Consider the following 25,116-nt stretch of genomic DNA (forward strand, 5'->3'; position numbering starts at 1 on the left):
CAGGCTTTTAGGAAAGTGGAAAACATTTTCAGCCATTCCTCATGGAACTGACATGCTGCCTTCACTTTAAATTCAGGGGTCCTCTTTGCCCGGAAGCAAGCCATTCCAGTCATGCCAGGAAACAATGGGATAAGCCTCACCAGCTCTCAGGGAAAGACCAGCCTGGGGTTGCCAGCTCACATCCAACCTTCCTCTTCTTCCTCGTCATTCTGCTCCATCTCATCCTCAGTCCATGGACATACCTCCAGCAATTCCTCCCCCTAAGCCCCAGTTTTCATCTCAAATCCCTAAATCATGAATACGCTGAGAGGTGTTGGGACAGTAAGAGTTAAAAAGACTTAATCGTTCTGAAAGCGAATTCTTTCCTGCTTTTTTAAACAACTTTCCTGTGAAAAAGTAAAATGGTTATTTAAAGGCCTGAGGCTTCTGGGGAATATTTAAAAAATGGATACTTTCTGAACAACAGTTCTCCAAATGAATCGGCCTTCCTTCCCTGATATCCAGTCCAGAGAACCTGAAACACCTGATAAGAAAATGCTAATGATCACAAGAAAGGCACATGGATCTTGCTGGTCATTAGCAGATGATGGGGTTCACTCCATATTAACTTCTGTAAAAGCCGTTTATTTTATTATTTTTAATTTTTATTACAACTGTAAGTATGGGTGTGTTTGATGAAATGTGTACCGTATGGTTCTGATACGTCTCTGAATTTTGTTTTGGTACAGACAGAGGTGGGTACTCCCAGCTTATACCAAAGACATGATCAAACGAAATCATAAATTTACAAGCCATGTTGGCTTGCTCAGTCTGAACACAGAGGTGTTTTCTATTCAGCATTAACACAAGAGTTGCACATCATGGAGGGCAGCTGCTTTGAAGAAGTCATTCCAGAGATCAGGTTATTTACTTGCATCACTTTGTGTTCATTTTGTTTCCTTGTCGAAATCCCTGACTGGGTGAACCTGGCTTTAGCCATTAAGACAGCATCGTAAAAAGGACTACTGAAAAGCATGGCAGACTGTTCTGTATTTCAGTGTCAGCCAACAGCAAACCAGTTGTGGTAAAAAGTATACTAATTCCCACAGTTGTTTCCCCTGGATTGAGTCCTTGCTGCTTGTAATAAATCTGAAAGGCTTTGTTTTCAACAGAAACAAGTAGATTCTATAACGCTTACTTTGTTATCAACAGTAAAATTAAAAAACATATCAAAGTGGAAAAAACAAATTGTAAATCATAAAGATAGCTTATAGACAAACAATATATCTTGATCAAAAGCCGGCACTTGAACACTGTATCAAGGTTGCAATAAAAAAGCAAAAAACTAAAAACAAAACAATAAATCAATGTGACATAATTGACACGCATTACAAAATGATGCAACTATCATGTAGTGGCTTTGTACTAAACTGAATTTATCTTTATGCACTTGTATGTAAGACTTTGGAATTTGTCATTGTTCCTTTTTATTTATGACTTTAATATGATTAGGGTTTAGAGGTTTGTATTTAGACTTTTTTCCTATTAATATCGTTGAACACGTGGATTTAATTTTGCATTTATTTTGTAATTATTCTGGAGTTTATAACTCGAAATTATCCACAGAGAATTTTTTTTATTTAAAGATATTTCAACAAGCCTTCAGATGCAGATACCTCTCATATCTAGCTAGAGGTCCAAAAAATATTTACATATACCTCCTTTTTATTTATATTTATGGTTTCTATTATTTTGATTGTAACACCACTTGAAAAACTTATTTTTCAACGAATCACTGGATTTTTTCTTTCTTCTTATTTTGTATCGTTATACCAAAGAAGGGAATATTCTATGAAAGCACATCTACCTCATTTGTTAGAGACTGTGCCAACAAATATGATAATAATCTTAATTTTCTGTTTAAATTTGTAGGTCCAGATGTACTGTTTGCTGGAACAATATGTATTAAAACAAAAACAGAGTAGTCAGACTATGTGAGACAAGAAGCAAGCTGTTTATGTTTCAGGTTTGTCTTGTAAGAGTGTATTGTTGATTATGAAAATGACAGAATGTTTCTATTTTCTGTACAAATGATACCATGTCAAGGTATTTGAATTACAAGTTCATATTAGTTCAATAGCTTTCTATTATGTGTACAGGAAAGATAATGTTAACTTACGAAATGTAATATCACAAAGACCATTTCAATGAAACATTTTCTGGTCTTTGTTCTTTTTTGAAGGTGGTTGTTTCTGAAACCTGTTTTGACTAATCTATTTAATACATAAAATCTAGTTCATATAAAGTTAAAATGTAGTGAGTGGGAGGCCCCAGTAAAAGGATACCATGGTAAAGTCAAGAAAATGGGTGGTGTCATTTAACCTCATCTAGTCATATGGAAATTACACATTGGGAGAGGCCTATGTGTGTCATTTCATCTGAAAATCCATTTCAGACATCCTTTTGTGCTGCAGACCTTCAGTCATCTAAAGACTGGACATTCTGCGTATTCATTTTATCACTGTTTGTTAGGAGCTAGAGAAACTACCAAAGGGTAGTTTAAATATGTTTATATACTGTATGAGGACAAAAGAGGACAGACAAATACGCACATTTTTGAATGTATTGTTTTAACAGCTTTTGATGTACATATCAGAAATGTATTAGCTGTTTATCTCAGCACAGGCACAGTCTATGCATACTGTGGAAATAAGACGGTTCCCCCTCACATCAGTGAGTGCTTGGGTAATGCGAAAAGAGCAGATTGGCAATAACTGGACCGCAAGATTTAAAAGAACAGTGTTGCTGACTGTGAAACATGAAATTGCAGTAATAATTGTAACCAAAGATGAACAAGCCAACAATAAAACATATTTGTAAAAGAAAACATAGCACATCAGAAAATAAATATTCATATGTGTCAACAGTATGTGGCTTACTCTTTTTATCTGTGCTATGCTATTAGATTTTAGACACTACAATGGCTTTACATGCTGTTTATGAAGCTTATATTCTTTTCCTTTTGTTAATTTGGATAAATCCAGTGCATTATGGGATTGCTGGATTGTGGTGCTCAGGGGTTAAAATTTAAACAAAAAAAGACATGAAAGAGAGAGTTTTTTGTTTTTGCCATTTGACTTGTAGCTCATGTAGAAATAAAATGCTGCTTTTCAGTGAATCTTTTTTGTCATTTCATCTTGATCAATAATCTATAATATGTCATGTATATTTTTAAGTATACCATCTCCTCCATGAAACATCATTGACCTGTTTAACTTAATTATACAGTACTATTAACTATTAATTCAGTAGCAATATTAATGTAGTTTCCTTGGAATCCAGTTCTAGCTGTTGACCATGTTTTCAGCCGGATTTCACCGAAAATGACATCTTTTTTAACCTAAGCATCTTTCCGATGCCAAACCCACCACTAGTGTGTGTGGACAAAAGGTTCAGCTTTCACTGGAACATCAGTTGGAACCAGGGTGTTATGGTTATTAATAAATGCATCAAGTCATTTCTACATTTATGCACTTTATTTATTTATTATCCGAATGGCGCAGGTGGGTAGTGTTCATCGTCCTGGGCCATGCAGTACTTTAGTCGGACAGCACCTGACATACAGTATGTGGCTCAGATGCTCTTCCCAGGAGTGCCACATCCGTCAGGCGCTGAAATGTGGCTGCCACCAAATGGAGAACCCGGCACTGGAAAAATCCTGCGTGGGCTTGCAGGTGAGGACAGTGAAGTAGGGAGCCCCAAGATCAGTATTGCTGCAGAAGCAGCTCTTTGGCATCTGTGCAGAAAAACCCACAACAGTTACTTATGTCTGAATAGCGGAGTTTAGGTGATCTCAGCTGCTGGACTGATGCCTTCATATAGGGTTGATGGGGAGGTGGCGTACTGGAAGCAGCTGGTTATTGGCACTGTTAACGAGGGGCTGTCCTGCCTGGGCCTCTCTGGGCTGAGGCTGCAGTATGTACTGTTCATAGGGCTAAAATGACTGATTCTATTTTTAGTTTATTGTACAAATGTTTTGATATATAAGCAGAAGGAATTAGTTCAGACTGTGTTGCACAGGCTGTATAGTAGTAAAAGTAAAATATGATATGATTACATAACTCCGGATGGCAAAATGTTTGCAAACAGGTGTAGAGAATTATGTAAAATAGACCAATTAGTAAAAAGCAAAAGAAATTGCCATCTTTATAGGACAAAGGTCACAGTCTCATTTGCCAATGTGGGCAATTAAACTAATGAAGTCAGAGTGTGTCGAATTAAGGGGCAGGAAAGGAGAAGAAATACGTAAATGAGGGACTGAGATCTTGATGTAATTAGGCCCAGCATGAGATTAGCAGATGTCAGTGGTCTTGATGGGATTTACAGGTAATAGAGTCATTATTGGGCTCAAAGGGTATTAGATTACACTTCTGAATAAACAACAACAAATTAAGAGCAGTCTTCCAATAATGGGTTATCTTGTCAGTGACTGACAGAAACCCATGCCCTGTAACATGGTGTCAATTTTATGCACCACTGACGACCTCACTCCCAATCAATAATGCTGCTATCAAGTAAAGAAAACCATGAGATTCAGATTGAAGTTTGGCAGGGAAAAGAGTTTGTTTACAGTACATTTAGGTTATCCTGAAACAGTGATTTTGTGAGGTTGAGATTATTCTGTAGTTGCTGACTGTATTTGTTAGTATACAGTATGCAATGATGCAGTATAGCATGCAATTCTCTTCTGTGCATTCATAAATTGCAATAGGTTGAACTGTAAGATCGGTGCTTTATATTACTTTGAATTCAGTTCATAAAATGCCTCTGGGAGCATGTTGAGTTTACTTTTCATTTAAACTTTAAATTCGACATTCTATTTCATTTTTGGCATGCACGTAATGTCTTTATTTATCAGCCAACAGAAAATAAGACAAAGAGAGGTTCTACCTTTACTGTCTGTTTGTTCGGTGGCCGTTGATTTAGCACTGACCTTTCCCCTTCATCCTGGAATTTCTGGCCACAATCACCTCACAGGTTGTCAAGGAGGATTTGTGCAGCTGATCTGAAGGACTGGATCTTGTTACGTCAATACTAATTAACCTGCTCAGTGCTGAGCATCAAAGTCTCTCTATTCATTTATTTTAATAATTATATGACTCCTTACCAATATATGCTTCTCTATATCACATATCTCTCCCTCTAGTTATTTGATTAATTTGACATTATAAGAGACACACTGAGCACAGTATACTGAACATCTATATAGAGTTGCACACTCTGTATTTGCTGCTGAAAGCTTACTGGTGGATTACAACCAACATTTAAATTCATTAATCTCAGCAGATTAATTAAACGTCTCTCAGGTGTCCTAATTTAACCTGGTTTCCTTTGGCCTGAGCATTATGCCATTCTGAAGTTATATTAAAATATTTGGCATTGGAAGGTTCTGTAGCAGGAAAACATTTGAAGAAAAACATCTCACCCTGTTTTTGTTTTCTATTTGATCCAATGCAATAATGACAATCGAAAAAAATGTTGTCAGTTTAATCAAATCAACTATTACGCCCATTTCAAACAATAGTCCGTGGACTGTGAAAAAAATATGAAACACTGGAAATGACCTGACCATTCTGACCATTTGTAAATTATTACGTTTTACCTAAAGCATATGTGCTAGCTGAAGTGTTTTTATCTGATCCACATCAACAACAGTGTTAAGCTTTTTTATGAGAAGTTCACTGTTGGGTGGGGTACTAGGTGGGTTACAAAAAAAGAAAAAAGTGTCAAATGCTGGTATATGGCCATCTACAGCCATACCTCTTGTTTCAAAATGAGTTAGATAAGAATGCTGGTGTCAAACAATATAACAATTTAGCTTATACTGCAGATATGAGATGCTTCTATCTAGTTCCAGCACTGTAGGGAAGGTGAGTAAAAGCAACAGGTCTGTGAAGTGTAGCTGTTGAGGGAAGAAATTCCAAGAAGCCCAGAGTTTGCCTAGAGCAGTGGGTGCAAAGTGCCTAAAAACCTGATGAATGTAATATGTAAAAACTTTAGTAATGTTAAAAAAAAAAAAATCCAATTGGTACTAATAATCCCAGATAAATTAATTTTGTGTTGGTTATTTAGTGTCTGGTCCTCTCTTTGACTTCTCCACTCTGTCCTAAAGCTATTCAATGTGAATAATGACCCACAAAATAATAATCAACACAATCATACTACATGAACAGCCCGTCTGTGCTGTTTCATTTAATCTTGCACAAGGAATATACCAATGTATACTTTGCATGGTACTGCATCCTCCCAGCCTATAGGTGCTATAATAAAACATGTGATAGAATCAGACAGATGCCAAAGAATCCATAGTAATTAAATAACTTATTCTGCCACCCCATTGTGCTGTATTGGATAGGTGAAAAATATGATTCATTACAAGGTTTGAGCCATTGTGGCAGTCCTGCGATGGCACCCATTTTCTTGCCAAAGCATGAAATAGAGCAGATGGTTCTCTTCTAATGCTGTACTTTATAATTGTAAACAGGGATATCAGTTAACAGTAGAATATTTACTTCTATTTTGCACATTACAATATTATCTAAACATCACACAAAATCCATAGATAAAATTTTTGAATTGAGAATTATAACTGGATATCCCAAAAATGTATCAGCAGAGAATCCTGTTGTTCCATCACTCAACTGGTTGATCCTACAAGGACCACATAAAATAATGCAGATATACTGTATGCCACTAATTTTATTTCATTTTTTAAATGTATTATTAAACAACACATTAATTTCATTTATCATTACCGAGGCATATATAACATAACTGAAGGTGTTTTCCCTCGTTGTGTTTTGAGGAAGAACTGGAGTAGCAATGGAGCTAAAGGCAGATATTGAAAGGACAAACCCCAGAGGAGCTCACATGCATCCGCTTAACAAGCTGCCCTGTCTGCTATGCAGCTCACACGCTGCTTTATGAGAAAACTAGCAGGAGATTGATTTCTGCTATAATTGGGGTCTCACCTCGGCCAAGCACTGCCAATAAGATCCAATAACAGCAAAAGCGTCAGGTGTTCGTTCCAAAGGCTAGGCTGAGTGTGGACAGCAAAGGCCCAGAAATTAAGGAGTATAAGTGCTGTGAGCTGAGTATAGTTCCTGAAATTGAAGAGATCAGCAGGGAGTCAGGTTACAATTAATCTAAGATAGTGGCTGGTTAATGAGAAGGAGAAACCATGCACTGATTTGGATTGATGGTGTACTTGACAAGTACATGCTCAAAACTTGCAACATGCTAGATAATATAAAAAAGAAACACAAGAATACACAAAATACACTTTAGCAATGTTTAAGAATGTATACAATCTCTGCCACTAGAAATATCATGCATTCTTGACCTTGTCTTACAACTGTGGTCAATAATATGAAACATTTTTTACAGATCAAAAGTCAATGCTGCACGTCGCCAATTTACTTGAATGTGGCTTTTCTGTCTACTTGCATGTCCTGTGTTGGTTTCACAGGGGGTAGCTCTTGTATGAATCCATTGAATAATGTCATCAAAGGCCTCACTGAAATTGTTAAACTGTATGTTTGCAGAATGACATCATAACTATAGACACAGCAGATCATGTTCAGATTAGCCTTTGCTCCATGGAGGATAAGCTTTAAGCAATGGGACCAGAGCCCTATTTTCATATGAGTGGGACAATCGAAAGTAAAAGAAAGTTGATTTTTTGATAAGTTTTCATATCTATTTTTATTATATACTTTTATTTCATTATATACTTTTGAAAGGTTACAGCACACTCTTGTGGTAATGCGTAAAGTTGCACACCTGTGGCCATTGTTGATCATTTCATTGTCCAGAATTTTCCTGAAGAGGCTAATCCTTGTGAATTGATTTATTTTTTATCCAGAGTTGCATGCAAGGATATTTTACAGGAAAATTACACTGCTGAAAAATTGTGTGCCATTGATAATCCTTTTCTCCTTCAGCAAGAATGATTAGTCATTGTCTTTTTCTTCAAGTGGAGGTGCATACAGCTAGACTGCTTCCTGCCTACAGACAGGAGGCAGGAGGCCTTCAAAGGAATACAGCCAAATTGCATTCCTCCCCACATTTAAAGTTGGGGTACAGCAAGTGGGTGGTACAAAATTTGGCAACAAGCCAGCTAACTGGCCAGCATTGGTTTTGTAGTCTAGTAGCCTACTGTAAAAGAAGTTTGTGCAGAAAACTGTGTGGTAGTATGGGACGAGGGAGAATTTCTCCATTCTCACTCCTATAAGATTTTCTTTTGACAGACTGCATAGAATATGCCCCATTTAAAAACCGGGGGTGCATCTTCCGAATCGGGCTTACGACTTCCCCTTAAACTGAGTGGCAATACCGCGTTTGGTCATTTTTCTCAGTTGTGACGAACAGAAAAAGATTACTGACACACAGGTCAGTGATTACGCCGAATGAACTGTTCTTACATTATACAGTTCAATGATTACGCCTTTTGTTGTTTCATGACGATTTCCTGTCTAGTTTTTTTTTCAGCCAATGTTATGCCACGTTGGAGCGGTGCAGGATGGTCGCAACAGGAAAATGGCGGATTTTGAGCAGCTAAGGGTAGGGACAAGTATATATTTCGGCAAATACCACGTACTTTTAAATTAAATAAAATGAGCTCCGAACGTCCTTTGTACACAATGTTAGCCGTTTTATTCGAAGAAAGTTCTGGATTAGGATGCAACGATGTGTTCTTTTGCATGTGATTTGCAAATGTTACTTATCTCTAGTGGTTTAGTGTTGACGAGCTAACTTATTAGCTAGCCTGCATTATACAATTGCAATTCTGGTTAGCCAATGCTAACGTTAGATGCGCAATATTTGGTAAGATGGTTTATAATTTTTTTTAAAAACTACTATTATTGAATGTGAGGAGATCTAATATTAAAGCTTTTCGTAGAGCATACATCTAATGCAGTCTTGTAATGGTATAACCTGTTTTTTATTTTCAGATTTGGAGGCTTAGTCTACAGCTGGGCTTTGTTTTGTTGTCAACTTTAGCCAAATAGCTAGCTAATTTATGTTGTTTTTATGGACCCAGCTATAGCTAGCTTCTTTGCTAATCGTGACGGTAGCATGCTAACGTTGGCTATGGCTGTTATTGTTTAGCCTGCAGCTAGCCAACTGTATACGCACCAATTCTCTACATATTGAGAACTGGAGATATTGTATGCAATTGTTAAATTTCCGTATTTGGCCAACTTAAATTTTATAGTAATCAAGCTCGCTAGATTTACTAGCTTGTTTCTGTTTGCAACATTTGTGTTTTATCATCTGTGTGTTTTGTTCTTTCTTTTAACGGGTCATGGAATTATTCTTAACATTTTAGATTGCTTACGATCACATTTGTTAAGGAATTTTAAAGAAAAGGATAAACACGTTTGAACAATCAAGCATGGACCAAATAACGAAGGGTTAGTCGGGGTTTTCTTCTTTCCTGTTTTTGGGTGTTAGGAATGGGATTGTGTGTGGGAGGGACGGTGGCCTCAAACCACACGGAGGGTATATGTCTTTCCGAAGTATCATTTACTTTCTTTCGTCGTTTCATATATCTAATATTTAATTGTAAGTTAGAGATTGTTGTCAAACTTTATTTAGCTTGTAGACTTGCCTTAGTATACTAATTTGTTGAGGACATTTTCATTTCCAGTTATTTGTAAACTGTATCATTAACTCGGCTGTATCATAGCAAAATATTTCGAACAGTTTTTAATTATGTACAATTTCATAGCATCATAGAAATTGTAGGCTCTTGCATGGGTTTTTAAATAAAACTTGAAATTTCGTTTAAACCTTATTGGCCTAGGTCAGAGGTGCACAACTCCAGTCCTGAATGACTGATCTGCATTCTGGTTTTTCTTCAAACCAGTTGCTTTAGTGGAATAACATTGTCTGAATTTGAGCACAGCAAATCATTAGTTTACATTTTTAGTATTGGCTGTAGCTGGTGCAAATATTAGATAAATACATGACTAAGAATGAAATTAAGAGCATAAGTTGGCACAGAATCCTGAAACAGATCAGCACTTGTTGTGCACACCTGGCCTAGATAAAGTTCTATTTGAGTACCAATATGTGTGCAGCATACCATCAGAGTTTTGGGAGTTTCTCTTTCATTTGCAAATAACCATATAATATAATTAATGTGTTTATTTTTATTTTTACATTTTCAGAATATGGTATCAAGTTTCCGAGTCTCGGAGCTGCAGGTGTTATTGGGCTTTGCCGGACATAACAAGAGTGGCCGCAAGCATGAACTACTACTGAGAGCCCTGCATTTGTTAAAGAGTGGATGCAGTCCAGTAGTGCAGATCAAAATCAAAGAACTGTATCAACGCCGTTATCCCAGGACATTAGAAAGCCTTCCTGACTTTTCCTCGCTTAAGTCTTCCTTTATTTCCCTTGAAAACGAGTCTTCACTGGTGGACGTGGACCTTTCCCTTAGAGCTGCGCACGCCCACGGTTCAAACCTGGAGTCCCAGCACTCTCTGACCTACAGTTCTGTCCTATTGCACGAGACCAAGCACAGCATCGACATGCAGCAGTCTGCGCCTGCCATCCCTCCTGTTCACCCCGATGTGCAGTTGAAGTCTCTTCCTTTTTATGATGTCCTGGATGTTCTCATCAGGCCTTCAAGTCTGGGTTAGTTTTTGTTTGTACTATGTTCTCATTAGGATGAAAATTATTTTGACAATGCTCCCCAGAATTCTTTGATGCCATGGGTTCTGGTCATAGGGTCTGGCCCACTCTATTACTAGGTGCTGAGGCTTGTGGGTACTGTAGTATTTTAAATACCAAACTAACAAAAATGTTGTTTCTCCTACAGGAAGTTTAAACATTCGTAATCAAGGGCCATAACATCATTCTGTCTTAAAAAGCAATGGGAATGAACTTCATAGTTTAATTGGAAATGAGTCTGTAACAAATGATGGGCAGCATTTGCTATTTTAGCTTCTCTCATTTAGCTGTGTATTGTTGACTAATGGGGGGGGGTGGGATGTAGGAGTTCAGGGCATAGGTCAAAGAGAACTGAAACTTTCCTTCCCTGAAAACATCTTACTTCAGGTGCCAGCAGCATCCAGCGCTTCCAGGAGAAATACTTCATTTTTGCACTGACACCACAACAAGTACGGGAAGTCTGCATTTCCAGGTGAGTCCTTTTCTTACATGACGCTAACTAGAAGTTTTTTCATGCAGTACAATCTAAAATAATTGAAGGTTTTTTTGTTATTATCTGTTTGTTTGTGTTTAAAGGGACTTTCTCCCAGGTGGTAGAAGAGACTACATGGTTCAGATACAATTGAGGTGAGACTTGCCAAAATATCAACCAAATACTCAGTAATTTGTAGTATTTAAAATAATTGTTGAATACCAGCTCTTCCAAAGTATTCAAATAAATATGCTCATCTTAATTAAATATTTATGTTAATATTCCAGTTTCCAAAATCTGGTACACAAAAACAAATATTGTTCGGAAGTTTTTTAATTAGAGTTAAAAATATTTTAAATGTATTAATTTATTCAGTGATCCCAAACCAGTTGTGATTGCTGCTACTACATGAAGGTCTATAAGGATATAACCATAATTTGATGGCTGTTTGATGCTTGTGTGCTGATGGATTGTACTGTACATCGTAGAGTTGCCGCGGTTACTGCATTACCGCGGTAAAGCAATCACGTCATGTCCACCGCAGAGTCAGGCTGATCACCACTTCACCACTGGATTTTGTTCTTTTCCCGTTTATTTTAGGCCTATTGTTTATGTTCCAATTTTTACTTGTAAAAGCTATGTGATCTGAAATATCGTCACTCGATTGAGGGCATCTCTCAAACCCGATAGGGTTAATATGTTGGTTTTTCTTGCGAGGAATACCAAGTCACAGTAGGAAGAGTCACTTCAAAGGCCTTTCGAGAGAGCGGGGAGAGAGTTTAGGCTAAACTAAAGCGGAAACATGGCCTTTAATTTATTAGGCCTTTTATTATTTCATTATTGTTTTTTTGTCCAAGCAATTGCCGCAACGAAAGTGCATTTAAAAGCTGTGTTCAAGGCATTCAAATGTTTATTCCATGTAGTCTATATAGCAGCTAAAAGTGAGAAAATAAAAGCGGAAATGGCTTTTAATTTAATTTATTAGATCTTATTATTTAATTATTGTTTTTTGTTTTAAACGAGTGGACTTTATTCAAGAAATTGCTGCAAAGAATGTGCTTTAGGATTTTAATTTATTACTCAACTTTGCAGTGCAAAGCTTTAATGAATGTGTAATGGCTGTTTCTGTTGTTATTTGCACATTTAGTTTCAAGAACAATTTGTTCTTGCAAGCGTGTTACTGTCAATAAACAGTGTTCAGTAGCCTATCCTGTGTTGTCTGTGTTTCAATAACGAATGCATGCTTGCCGAATGCCAATCAATATTCCTGCTGCAAAGTCAGCCTCTTAATGACAACACTGGAATAAAGATAGACGTTTATACTATAGAGGCTATAAGGAATAGACTACTACAGGAATAAATGCATTTGAAAAGTTTATTTAGGAACCAATTATTTTATAACATCTGAGGTTTAAATAATTATTTTTTTATGGCGGTTACCGCAACGATTTGAATTGGCTTCGCTAATTTTTGCGGTAAGGAAAAAATCAATACTGCGGCAGCTCTAGTACATCGGAGAGCCTTTTAAGAGACAATTCACTCAGAGGTTCTGCTTTGCACGTGCTCTCTAATGTCATTTTATTCTGTCAGATTTTGCCTTGCGGAGACCAGTTGCCCACAAGAAGACAATTACCCAAACAGCCTGTGCATTAAAGTGAATGGCAAGCTTTTCCCTCTTCCGGTATGTAAAAATGGAAAAAGTATTAAACGCATATACACTCACCGCCCACTTTATTAGGTACACCTTGCTAGTACCGGATTGGCTTCTGCTGCTGTATCCCATCTGCTTCAAGGTTCGACGTGCTATGTGTTCAGAGATGCTCTTCTGCATGCCTCGGTTGTAACGAGTGGTTATTTAAGTTACTGTTGCCTTTCTATCAGCTCGAACCAGTCTGGCCATTCTTCTCTGACCTCTGCCATCAACAATGCATTTTCGCCCAGAGAACTGCCGCTCACTGGATATTTTCTCTTTTTCGGACCATTCTCTGTAAACCCTAGAGATGGTTGTGCGTGAAAATCCCAGTAGATCAGCAGTTTCCGAAATACTGGAATACTCAAACCAAACCAGTCTGGCACCAACAACCATGCGATGTTCAAAGTCACTTAAATCACCTTTCTTCCCCATTCTGATGCTTGGTTTGAACTTCAGCAGATCGTCTTGACCATGTCTGCATGCCTAAATGCATTGAGTTGCTGCCACGTGATTGGCTGATTAGATATTTGCGTTAACAAGGAGTTGAACAGGTGTACCTAATGAAGTGGCCAGTGTTTGTACGCAATAAATACTGTGTGTATATTTGTGTGTGTATGTATATGCAAACCTCACACACAGTTACACTCAGCATATATATGTCTGTACATATAATGTGCACATGCATGTGCCAGTGAAAGTCAAGGACGCCATTATGGGGCTGAGAAATATAAAAAGTTAGAGACATAGGTCAAACCTTAGACTTACCAAAATCTACTGTTTTTATTAATTATGGTTATGGTGAGATTTCTTTGGTCGTCTGTAGAGGTCTTCCTTGGCCTGCCAAGCCCTTTGCAATTACTGAGCAAGACCAAAAAAAAAAAAAAAACCACACACGTCCTAAACATTATGGAGCTGTGCATACTCAGCATATATTATACGTGTGTACGTGTGTGTGTGTGTGTATGTGAATATACAAACAGACACAATTTAGTACTTTTTATACACATGAAAAGTATACATACTTGCATAATTGGTATATATACAGTACTGCCCTACAAAGCCTAACTGCAGGAACTACACAGGTAAAACTGAGAAAAATGGCTTTAAATTTGTTTTAACTGGCCAGCCAAATGGGTTATAGGTATATAAGTGATATTGCACTAATTGTACATGTATTCATGAGGTAATTTGTATGCCCAAAAACCATGACGGCTGGCCAGTTAAAACACTTTAAAGCCATTTTTCTCAGTTTTACCCTTTGCGTAGTTACTGCAGTTAGGCTTTGTAGGGCAGAGTAGTTGTTCCATGACGTTAATGTGGATCATAACATATGTTGGTTATTTTTTTCCCAAGGGTTATGCACCGCCTCCTAAGAATGGAGTAGAACAGAAGAGACCGGGGAGACCTCTGAATATTACTTCTTTAGTTAGATTATCCTCAGCTGTACCCAATCAGATTTCAGTTACATGGGCACCTGAAGTTGGAAAGGTAAAGAATTTGCATTTCACTCCCTTCTTCCTCCCTCAGTTGCCGTTATGCTTTTTCATGAATTCGGTTCATTGATTCAAATAACTCTAACATATTTTCATTATAACAGCCATAAAACCATTCCAGATGCAGTTTGATTTTACTCTATTAACTTTTCCTTGGTTCTTTACCCACCCAATACTTAAGTATTTGGTTTTAATGCAGTTTTCGTCTTTGTTTTTTGAAAATTCAGTAATTTCCAAGGTAGTATATGAAACAGTTTTTGCATATTTTGTGATATATGTGCCATGTCATTTTTGTGCTTTTTTTCTAGACGTACTCTGTGTCCGTGTTCCTGGTCAGACAGCTCACATCTTCATTGTTACTGCAGCGGTTAAAAATGAAGGGCATCCGGAATCCTGACCATTCGAGAGCGCTAAGTAATATGCTCCTTGAATCCCTTAGCATTGATACAAGAAAGAAATGAATAAACTTAGTAAGAGAAGTGGTGGCTTTTAATTCATAATAGAGAATGTAAATATGCCAATTTCTCTGTTTTAGGCACAATATAAATTTACTATGAACAGATGACTTATGTTGAGAACTCATTCCCCTTATTGATTGAATTTCAGTCAAAGAAAAACTGACTGCGGATCCGGACAGCGAGATTGCAACGACTAGTTTGAGAGTATCTCTCATGTGCCCAGTAAGTTTCTTATCGATATGGTCCTCTCCCTGGGGGACAAATAATGCAGGTCTGTAGTTAATAACTTGTCCTTGAGGTGCAGTAGTGACTGGGGGTGTGGAGAGACGTCATTATCTGTATCTGTATCTGTTCAACCAACAAAATTATCTGTATCTGTGTTCGGATAGAAGATCGGAAGTGGGCGTGGTTTATACCGGACATCGCTTTAAATCAGGCAAATGTTGTATTTTCTAACCTAATATTCATTGGCAATGCAATGGCATATAATTAATTATGAAATATATTTCCACATCCTCATACTGTACTTTTCATCTCTCTCTCTTTTTAAATTTATTTCTAACTAAACTAAGTTTTATGAACTATCTGAACCCCAGCACCCCTCCCCCCCTTTAACTGGGGTACATTGAACAATCAGAAACAGAAAAAAATGTTTTATAAATCGAAAGATTCTGTTTTGCATTGGAAATAGAAACTATTTACAGTAAAGATATACAGAAACATATCCTTCAGTTGAAGGGAATAATCTTAAATTTCAATGATGCTGCGTTCGCGTTTCTTGACGTGTTAACGTTACTGCAGTTCGCTAGGGAAATGTGAATTACGACTTTACAACAATAATTACATAACAGTAATAGCCTACATTAACTTTTTTGCCTGTTTATTTATTTATTTATTTTTCCCCCTACTGAACTAAGTTTGGATGGACTGAAAACCATCTGATGTCCTCATATTTTCCCTTGGTGGCAACTGTTACCATGAATGGATTTCATGGTAACATCTGTTACATCTTAAACGGATGAATATTGACTGAAATACAAGGTAAAACATCGGTTTTTTCAATATTTAGACTGGGTTTTTTTAATGGAGGAAATTAACACATACAGCTAAAAACTACAGGCTGTAAGCTTGATTTTGATGTATAGGTTGCGGGGGTTTGTAAGAGATCCGGCTGCCACACCAGGCTTGTGTCTCGCTAGCTAGCTCCTCTCCTCGATGCGAGAGTTTCCCTGAGTGATAGCCGGGAACGGTCAGCTCTCAGCCTGCTGTGCGCTGACTCGGTGGGGGCGACTACAGAATATAGCGATCACTTTTCAATCATGTAGTAAATGAAACGACTAGTTCGTGAAATCAAAGTCCTGTGTCGAAAACTGAATGGTCATTTTTTTAATCTAGTGTCCATCCACAATGATATGAATCGATTTGAAGAAACATAATGGCTATGAGAACTTTTTTCCCCCCCCCCCCCCCCGAATCTGAATAATAACGAGCAACTTCGGGCAGAAGAAATATCTGTTTCCATCGCAATATTCGTGCTTTCCCAAATACAGTATTCGGATTCGGATACATCCCTAGTAGTGACCAAGGTTTTCTCTCTCTGTCTCTCTCTCTCTCTCTCTCTCTCTCTCTCTCTCCAGCTGGGGAAGATGCGGCTGACCGTGCCCTGTCGAGCGGTTACGTGTTCGCACTTGCAGTGTTTCGACGCAGCTCTCTACCTTCAGATGAATGAGAAGAAGCCCACCTGGATTTGTCCTGTCTGCGACAAGAAAGCTGCCTACCAGAGTCTGATCATTGATGGGTAAGTGGCTTTTGACATCGCGTGACTTCTAATGGTTTTCTCCCAAACCAGCTAGTTTTACTGTCCCTTATTGTACTCCATCAATTAGGATAATAGCGGTGCTCTTGTCTGGAACATAGCCTATGCTCTTGTGGAAGAATGCTTCGTCTTCATATTGACAGTGCACTTCGTCTTTCTCCTCAGACTTTTCATGGAGATTTTGAATGACAGTTCAGACGTGGATGAAATCAAGTTCCAGGAAAATGGAACTTGGTGTCCAATGAGGCCAAAGAAGGAATCGCTAGAAGTGTCATCCCAGCTTTGCACAAAATTAGAAAGTAAGTTTGTTGATGATAATCACACGGCCCTTTATGTGTCTCGTAACCATTTGGACTCTGGCCCAGCCTACTCAAGAGTTCACTGTAGGATGACGTGCGGTTGACTTGATTTCAGCGCTGGCACTGAGCATTGGCTCAGAAGTTGTGTTGGCGATTAAACAGCCCTTGCTGTGTTGCTCAGTGGCCCTGGTCTTCCGTCCTTTAGGCCCTGCCATTGTGCAGCCCTGCATGGTGGTGCCCCCCAGCGAACCCCGCGGCACGAAAAAAGCAGATGTCATCGACCTCACGCTCTCAAGCTCTGAGGAGGAAGAGGAGGAGGAAGTGGAGGATCCTCCGCTAAAAAAGCGGTGTCTCTACATGTCGAAGGCCGAGGAGGCGCACACGAAGGGGTCTGTTTCTTAAAGGCTCAATTTAACAAGTGTTCTATACATTTTCAGTTTCTGCTGAGCTACTGTGAGACTTATGATTGATTGTGTAAAAGGGGTTTGAAAAACACAAAAGAAATGCATTTGGGTGTATTTAGGTTTCTGTTTTCCCCTTTTTTGTCTCAGAGTTCTGGCCTATCAGCCGTCGACATTGCGAATGCCCAACATCCAAGCTTTGGAGACATCGTACTTGGCTTCTTCACTTGCAGACTATGCAGTTCCATTCCATCACTCTGCTTTGTCCACTATTTCTGCGGACATGCCAGGTTATCCCTTTTCCCTCTTATGCTTTACATGGTTTCCCCCCTGTTTTTAGAGGAAGAAAATCTAGTGTAGAATTAGATCTGTAAATGAATGATTGTGAGAAGCAAGTGCAAGAAGCAGGAGGCGTGTTTCTTCAGTGTGTATTTGTTAAAATGGTGGTATGCTGTAAAGGACAGAATATGACACCTTTTGCATTTACCATATTGAAATGCTTCATTTTTTGCTTATCTTTTATAGGTCTAGATTTGTTCTCACTGATTCAAGGAGATGCTCAGGTGCGTGAAATATTTTGATAGACCCTTTTAATATTACCTGCAGACATTCCTCAAGTTTAGAGTATTTCCCTCTTCTTAATGTCACTTCTGTGGCTCCACTATATCTTGGTAGCCTGATTTAAAAATGAACTGTCATGGTAAAAATGCAAATAATTGACATAAATGTGATCAGGTAATCAGTAGTGGTATTTTTTTATAATGGAACAACACTGCAGTGCAGGTGATACTGAGCACAAGCAGTTAAGAAGCTAACCACCCTCTCCATGTCCGACAGCATTACCGCACGCCGATGTTCCTGGACAGCATGCCCAGCGGCCTGCCCATCCCCACCTCCAGCTCTGGCCTGCTGTCCTCCTCCAGCCTGTATGAGAGCAGTGCTCACGGCAGCGGCTCAAGCCACACAGAGACGGGCGTCATCACCGGAGCGGCCAGCATCTCCGACATCATCTCCCTGGACTGAGCCGAGACTCGGAATCTCCCGTTCCACGACTCGGTGTCAAATACTGCCATTTGTAATGGACTGTCCCTTTTTTTAATTTTTATTTTCCTTTTTTAATCTTTGAAGTTGGCAAAATGTGATTGTTTAACTGTAATTTAGAATACTACGTATTGCCTCTTTTGGATCGATGAACTTTCAAGACTTTTTGTTTGAAGGAAGAGTGATTGATGCGTTGAACATGAATGATCGTTTTGGTTTGCCGGCTGAATCACAGGAAAAGCAAAAGCAATACAAAGGGTACTCAACTTTGGAGGCAGCTCAACTTTGGAATAATTAATACCATGTTAATGGTAATGTTGTAAAACTTCTGGCTGCTGTTTCATCTGACTGGATAGCAATAAAATGTTTTCTGTATAAAACAATGCATACGTTGGTTGAAAGTTTTATCAGTAAATGAAAAGTCCATTCTGTTTGATGTGATCTGGGGGAAAAAAACTACCTCATTTCTTTGTAGAGCAGGAACCTAACTGATTGGCTAAATGTTTGCTTTGGGGTTTTAATTTTTTTGTGTGTTTTTGTCAAGACTCAAGCCAAAAAAGAACTACCCATACCAACTTTACTCCACAGCCTGTCTGCTGCTGGCCTGGACAGAAGCAACCCTGGAACTGAGTTACACTAATGGGTGCTTTCATTACTGCAGAGCTGTTTTCAAGCAGCGATAAAAGGGAAGATTTGCCGATAATTTGTTGTTCAAACTATCAAACAATTTCAATTTATATTACCTTGTTTCTCGGTCTACGGTGGTTTTAAATTTAGTGTGACATTTCAGAGACAGGTAACAACAATGGCAAAGCAACCAAGATTTGTTGCCGAAGTCCTAATTGTTTCCAGCATGTCCTGACTCGGCACTGTGAAATCAGTGGTAATGTTGTATTCGTTTTGTACACCCCAGGTGTAAAGTTTTACACAGTTTGAAAACAATTGCTTCTGTAATAAGATGGTTTTATTTACTTATTTTGTGTGTCTTTTTGAGCCTTTTTAAAGGACATCATTTCTCATCTGAGCTGCTCCTGATGGAATCGATGCCATGTTCTGTAACACGTTTGGCACACATTCTTGTTTATGTCGAGTACTTGGACCTTTTAAACATTTTAAGGGGTATGTTTTAAGTTTGGTTATGAATGTGTGTTACCCAAATCACTCTTCCTCAGAATGTAAAATATGAAGTCTGTTGTCCTATGCTTTGAATACATATGGTGAAAAAGCAGATTGGGGAGTAACCAGCTTGCACTGTACAGAACCCAACACTGTTATGTAAAACTCAGGAAATAATAACCTACCTGCCTAGATGAATCACCAGCTGCTTTGCTACATCCAATTCATAAAATGTAATTGCTGTTTATGGTCATGAAATTCCAAATTTGTGTTAATTAACCTGGAAATAAACTGCTCTGGAAAATTTTTGTCGAAGAAAATGGTAATAAAAGTATCCATGCCTCTGCACTAAAAATGGAAACCAATAATTAGAGGTGAAAGGTGCAGTATATAGGTTTGGAGAAACGAGCAAGTGCGCTAGATTTTGGGGGTGGGGGGTTGGACCACCTTAAACCCTCTCCCCTCAGCTCTCCAAACACATGCATGCCTGACATCTGAGTAGAGAGAAGTCAGTGGAAAAATAGTTGTGGCTTTTAGTGTTTGAAATTTCTGGCTATTGTTTCTGGTTGTTTGTTCCTAGACCTATCTGCAAATGAACAATGATAAATGGACATTGTTCATATGCAGATAGAGGTAAACTGATAATGCATGATTCTCTGAAAGTTAAATGGAAATCCTTATATAATACCTCAGAGTTTCGTTCTTTATGTTTTCTCTGAAGTTTATAACTTTAGAAACAACTCTGGATGTTAATTTCATTAACACATATACTCATTTTGGTTTTTCATACTTTAAATGAGGTGTAATACTAGCCACTCAACATTTGGAACCAAATGCATTACAACTGGATGTATTCATATTAATTCACGTTTCTGTATGCTTTACTGTAAAGGAATTTGAAACAACACAGCTCTACACTTTTTACATGATGTTTAAAACCTAATGGACAATTGAACAGGGATTGGGATATTTAGCTGCATTGCTATCTGTCAGCTAGATTAACTGTGGTGACTTCACAAGGAATCCTGAGATTATTTTTAATGATAAACTCTTGCATCGCACAAGCTCTGTCTGACTGCTCTTTTTAAAAAAAGTTTGTCTTGACAGGTGGCATAAGAATATACAGTAGATTTAACAACAAATGCTAGATCATGATGTCATTGAAAATGTACATTGTTTTTATTCATGTTTGCATACATTTTACATTACATCTGCTTTGTTGAGTACACATTCATTTTGAAACAGTGCAGACCCCATAACTATTGTCAATCCTTTCATAGGCAATGTGGCCAATTAGAAAATAAGCATTTCGTTAAGATAAAAGATATAGCCATCATCCCATCAAAGATGACTTGATATTTTTGAAGTTCAAGCAGGCAAAATCAATGTGTATCATTTGGAACATGCAAGGCTTGTTGCTATAAAAAAGCTAAGATATTGTTAGAGGGTGAATTATTTCCACAATTTTAAAAACTCGACGGGTCAGCTGTTTTGGCGGCACGAGGAGGACCTACACAATATTAGGCAGGTGATTTTAATGTTGTGGCTGATTGGTGTATACTGAAGCAATGCAGGTTAAGTACCCTGCTCAAGGGTACAACAGCAGTGACATACCTGGGAATCAAACCTGTGACCTTGGGTTACAAGACCGGCTCCTTACCCATTATACTACACTGCTACATTAACCTAAGTAAATACTTAGAACTGTACTAAGATGCTGTCTCACTGCTATCAGCTGTATCTGTGGAGGGAGGGACACAGTTGAACATACCTTACACAGTCCTTACACAGACACTGAGTCTGGCTATTTTCTATAGCAACAACAATACGAACATTATTGTTTTAACTGTACTGTAAAAGTACAGTTGAGTACTGAAAGGTATATGTATTACTAATTATTTAAATAAACATGTATTATTTTGCATGTTTTCAATGTGCATTGTTTCCAATATGCATATCAGACAAAAACAGATCTAATTTAGAGGGAACCCATTTTATGCCTGGGGAATATATGCAGAAATATCTTAATTAAAGAGGTGTCAGGCCATTGGCTTGCATTGTTTCTCCCGGCTGCCCTGGAAGGTCTCCGACTGGCTGGTCTCTGTAGTTTTCTGTGATGAACTCCCTGGAGGGGCTTGACGGCAGAGGAGCCGGGCCACCTGCTCCCGGCACTGAGACGAGCCGAAGTAGTAGATGATTGGATCCAGGCAGCAGTTCACAGTCCCAATGCACACGGAGACCAGGTAAGCAGCATAGGAGCTGTCACTGTGCTGGTGGGAAAACTGTATGTAATGAGCCAGCAGGAGAACGTTGGATGGGGTGAAGCAGACCACAAAGACCGTCAGCACCATGACCGCCATGACTATGGCCCGGATAGAGCGTTTTGACTCACTGGCGCGAAGCAGGACCCGGATGATGCTCACGTAGCAGGCGGTGGTGACGATGAGGGGGATGAAGAAGAACACACAGGAAAAGGCAGGGAAGAAGTAGAGGTAGTAGCCCCGGAGCTGCCTGACGTCCAGCACATCATGGCAGGTGGTGATGCCCAGTTCGGGCAGGCACATGGTCTGCTCTGACAGGAGGATGGGCATCACCCCGGCAACAGCCAGCAGCCACATGGCACAGCACACGGCCACCGCATTCCGCTGGCAGCGCCAGGCCAGCGATCTGATGGGGTAGACCACACCCAGGAAGCGATCCACGCTTATGCTCATCATCAGGAGGACTGAGCCATACATGTTGCAGTAGAAGGCACAGGTGACCACGCGGCACATGGCCGGTCCGTATACCCAGTCATTGCCGTTGAAGTGGTATGACGCCTTGAAGGGGAGCAGCAGCACAAACAGCAGGTCGGCTGTGGCCAGGTTGAGCATGTAGATGGCTGCCGGCTTTTTGGGTCGGACTCTGAACGAGAACATAAAGATGGCGGCGGCATTGAGAGGGACGCTGGTGATGAACACCAGGACATAGATGCTAGGGATGACTGTGGTCATCAGAGAGCCAGTCAGGAACAGTTCAGCCTCTTTGGTGATGTACAGCGCCTTCTCTGGTACTTTACAGTAGCCAGTAAGGTTTTCAGACCCACTGCTGTTAACCACAGGATTCCTTTCGAGTATTTCTTTCCCAGAGAATGCTACAATCTCAAAGGTCACTGAAATAAAAAATTTTTTTGCAGCATTAACGCATGCTTGTTTGAAGTGTGGTGATGTCAGCTTTTTGTAGCTCTGCTAATTTTGGCAAAAACAGTGCAAATCCAATGTAATAGTCGAGCTTGTGATTCAAAGGCTTCAATCCTCAATAGGATATTATTTGTCCAAAACACTCCTGAATGGCTTTACTAATGATTCAGATGTTAGATGAACGGTGCTGCATATACTATATTATATACATTACTTTCAATGTGAGTGTTATGGTATATTAATTTCCTTATGATGAACAGTTCCCTTCAACAAACAGAAACATTTATTTATATAACTGAATATAATACAAACTTGTTTACATGAATGTAACCAAAAAAAAAAATACTCTATGATGTGGCATATTAGCAATAGTAACCACTAAAAACACTATGTACCTTTTGAATATGAAACCTTTATGCAATGCTGCTTACAACAAAAAAGCCTTTGTTCTTCTCTTAAAATGCTTTGCAAGCTTTTACATAATTCAGTGGATTCGGGAATATGTAAATCTTTATCAGCATTGTTAGAAAATAAATATTAACACATTATCAAAACATTTGCAATGCATACATTTGTGCACAGTTCAGTTAACTGCCCCCACTCCCCTTTACACTGACAATTCAATTAACTAATAAACATGGGTAAGATAATAGAGACGACACTTACCCTCCTGTGCAGCTGCACAGTGCAGACAAAGCAAAACCAAAAAAACAAAGAACATAGCTGTAGCTTCCACTTCAAGTATCAGTGTCCAGAAAAATGTACGTTTTGAGGTTATTGTTATTATATATGCGATGCACTGAAATTAAATGGTTCAATATGATAACTGACAGAAGTGTTTCGCCCGACCATTCACCAGTGCCTGCTTCTAGTAATGAGCACTGAATTCTGAATTGCAGGTCAACCACAGTTAACATTCAGATGATGTCAGCATCATGGTTTATTTGCACTTCCACATGAATAAACACAAACTAGTTTACATCTTGCAGTAGGATATTTTCTCCTCATTTCACTGTATCACAGTGGATTATAAGTGCACTAAAATAACTGCAATACTTGTAGGCTGTCTCATAGGTATTATCTTAAGGTCATTCTGATAGATAGATAGATAGATAGATAGATAGATAGATAGATAGATAGATAGATAGATAGATAGATAGATAGATAGATAGATAGATAGATAGACAGATAGACAGATAGATAGATAGATAGATAGATAGATAGATAGATAGATAGATAGATAGATAGATAGATAGATAGATAGATAGATAGATAGATAGATAGATAGATAGATAGATAGATAGATAATTTATATTCTTTCAGTTTTGAAAATAGTGCATGAAGTACAACTGTATTCAATGTCTCAAGAGAACAAAAATGAATGTGGTCTAGCATAATTGTGGTCTAACAACATTAGCTGTCATTAAAAAGACACAGGAAGTCATTAAGCAATGGCTGCTCTTAATGTGCATTAGCAGCATGAACCACTGCCTAGGACCACCTTGCAGCTTATTTGTGTTATGTACAAAACAAAAGAATGCTCAAAGCCATCTACTCATCTTCAAGAACAGACAGAAAAACCAACTGCACTGTGGCTCCCCTGACCCTCTTTCGTTCTTTCTGAATTTCTTTCTGTAGATGCAATGTAATTGCCATTGCTGTGTAAGGCCCGGTCCACACCGATTACCTCGCGTGTGCGTGACGGTCGCGGAACCTCTTGCTTTTCATTTCGGCGCCCGTGTTAACAGGTTAGAGCAGCCACACAGCCTGCGTGAGACGGCTCCAGCCTCGCTGCTGTGGCGCGTCATCTAGAGTTTCGCCATGGAGCCTATTTTTCACGCGTGAGGCACGCGGTTCTCAGAAAAAGTAGACGGTGAAAAGAGCTGTTGATAGTCATATTGACATCATACCAGCAATATTACATAACTGACACCTTTCACTATAGTTTCAATGTCTAGGCTATATCTGAATATGTCACAGACATGAAAAAAATATAAATATTATAATTTTTTGTTTTTTTCTTACAATTGAGCACACCCTTCTTAACCTTTTTCTGTCTAAACTAAACATAAATTAAATTTATAATGAAATGAAATCAAACATTCTATCATTGATGGCCATTTTCAAAGGCAAACTCAATGTAGAAAGATAGGGCTGGCTGTAGCAGCGCTGCAGCAGCAATGATGGCGGTGTGGACACACACATGCATGCGAGCCGCAGCAGTTCAGTGAGGTAGCCGTCACGAGGTAAGTGGTGTGGACCAGGCGTAAGGATTAATTTATCTGTGTTCTCTTTTTGTTCACACTATTAACTGTTAGTTTGTTCAGCTAACTTTACACATTGATTATAAATTTGTCTGCGGTGCCTTCTTGGTTATTGTGGCAAACACGCCTGCCACAGGCCACCGAAGTGGCTTTCCTTGGGGCCCT

General features: G+C 38.8%; 3 protein-coding genes across 5 annotated transcripts in view; 2 read left to right on the forward strand and 1 right to left on the reverse strand.

Annotated features, from left to right (window-relative positions):
• Positions 1-2,908, forward strand: part of LOC135239256 (AT-rich interactive domain-containing protein 3A-like) — a 55,725-nt gene extending 52,817 nt beyond the window's left edge. The window contains exon 8 of the mRNA XM_064307801.1: positions 77-2,908. Coding sequence (XP_064163871.1) covers positions 77-264 — 188 coding nt within the window. The 3' untranslated portion in view covers positions 265-2,908. The remainder of the gene's footprint in view (positions 1-76) is intronic.
• Positions 2,909-8,511: 5,603 nt separating this feature from the next.
• On the forward strand, positions 8,512-18,775 carry LOC135239054 (E3 SUMO-protein ligase PIAS2-like). Of its 3 annotated transcripts, none has more exons than XM_064307437.1 (15): positions 8,512-8,601; positions 9,371-9,455; positions 10,215-10,683; positions 11,107-11,191; positions 11,296-11,346; positions 12,782-12,872; positions 14,238-14,372; positions 14,686-14,791; positions 14,984-15,057; positions 16,473-16,633; positions 16,817-16,950; positions 17,156-17,339; positions 17,502-17,641; positions 17,877-17,914; positions 18,189-18,775. In XM_064307437.1, the coding sequence occupies exons 3-15, from the start codon at positions 10,218-10,220 to the stop codon at positions 18,372-18,374; spliced, it is 1,851 nt and encodes a 616-aa protein (XP_064163507.1). In that variant the 5' UTR covers positions 8,512-8,601; positions 9,371-9,455; positions 10,215-10,217; the 3' UTR covers positions 18,375-18,775. The 3 variants fall into 3 exon arrangements, with proteins under 3 accessions (XP_064163507.1, XP_064163506.1, XP_064163508.1); XM_064307438.1 differs by lacking the exon at positions 8,512-8,601 and adding an exon at positions 8,608-8,865; XM_064307436.1 differs by lacking the exon at positions 9,371-9,455 and having other exon boundaries at positions 8,518-8,601.
• A 2,772-nt stretch (positions 18,776-21,547) lies between these two features.
• LOC135239882 (proteinase-activated receptor 1-like) lies at positions 21,548-22,581 on the reverse strand. The gene has a single exon (XM_064308867.1). It carries the CDS (start codon positions 22,499-22,501, stop codon positions 21,548-21,550), a length of 954 nt encoding a protein of 317 aa, XP_064164937.1. The 5' UTR covers positions 22,502-22,581.
• Positions 22,582-25,116: the final 2,535 nt, after the last annotated feature.

Source organism: Anguilla rostrata, chromosome 14, assembly GCF_018555375.3.
Source record: "Anguilla rostrata isolate EN2019 chromosome 14, ASM1855537v3, whole genome shotgun sequence".
NCBI classification, from domain to species: Eukaryota; Metazoa; Chordata; class Actinopteri; order Anguilliformes; family Anguillidae; genus Anguilla; species Anguilla rostrata.

Bases quoted from the DNA above. Each gene is read 5' to 3' on its own strand.
- LOC135239054 (XM_064307436.1), top strand. From the start codon at position 8,533: ATGTTATGCCACGTTGGAGCGGTGCAGGATGGTCGCAACAGGAAAATG. The intron at 14,373-14,685 runs GTAAAGAATTTG...CTTTTTTTCTAG, and splicing joins GGGCACCTGAAGTTGGAAAG to ACGTACTCTGTGTCCGTGTT. The intron at 17,642-17,876 runs GTTATCCCTTTT...TATCTTTTATAG, and splicing joins TATTTCTGCGGACATGCCAG to GTCTAGATTTGTTCTCACTG.
- LOC135239882 (XM_064308867.1), bottom strand. From the start codon at position 22,501: ATGACCACAGTCATCCCTAGCATCTATGTCCTGGTGTTCATCACCAGC.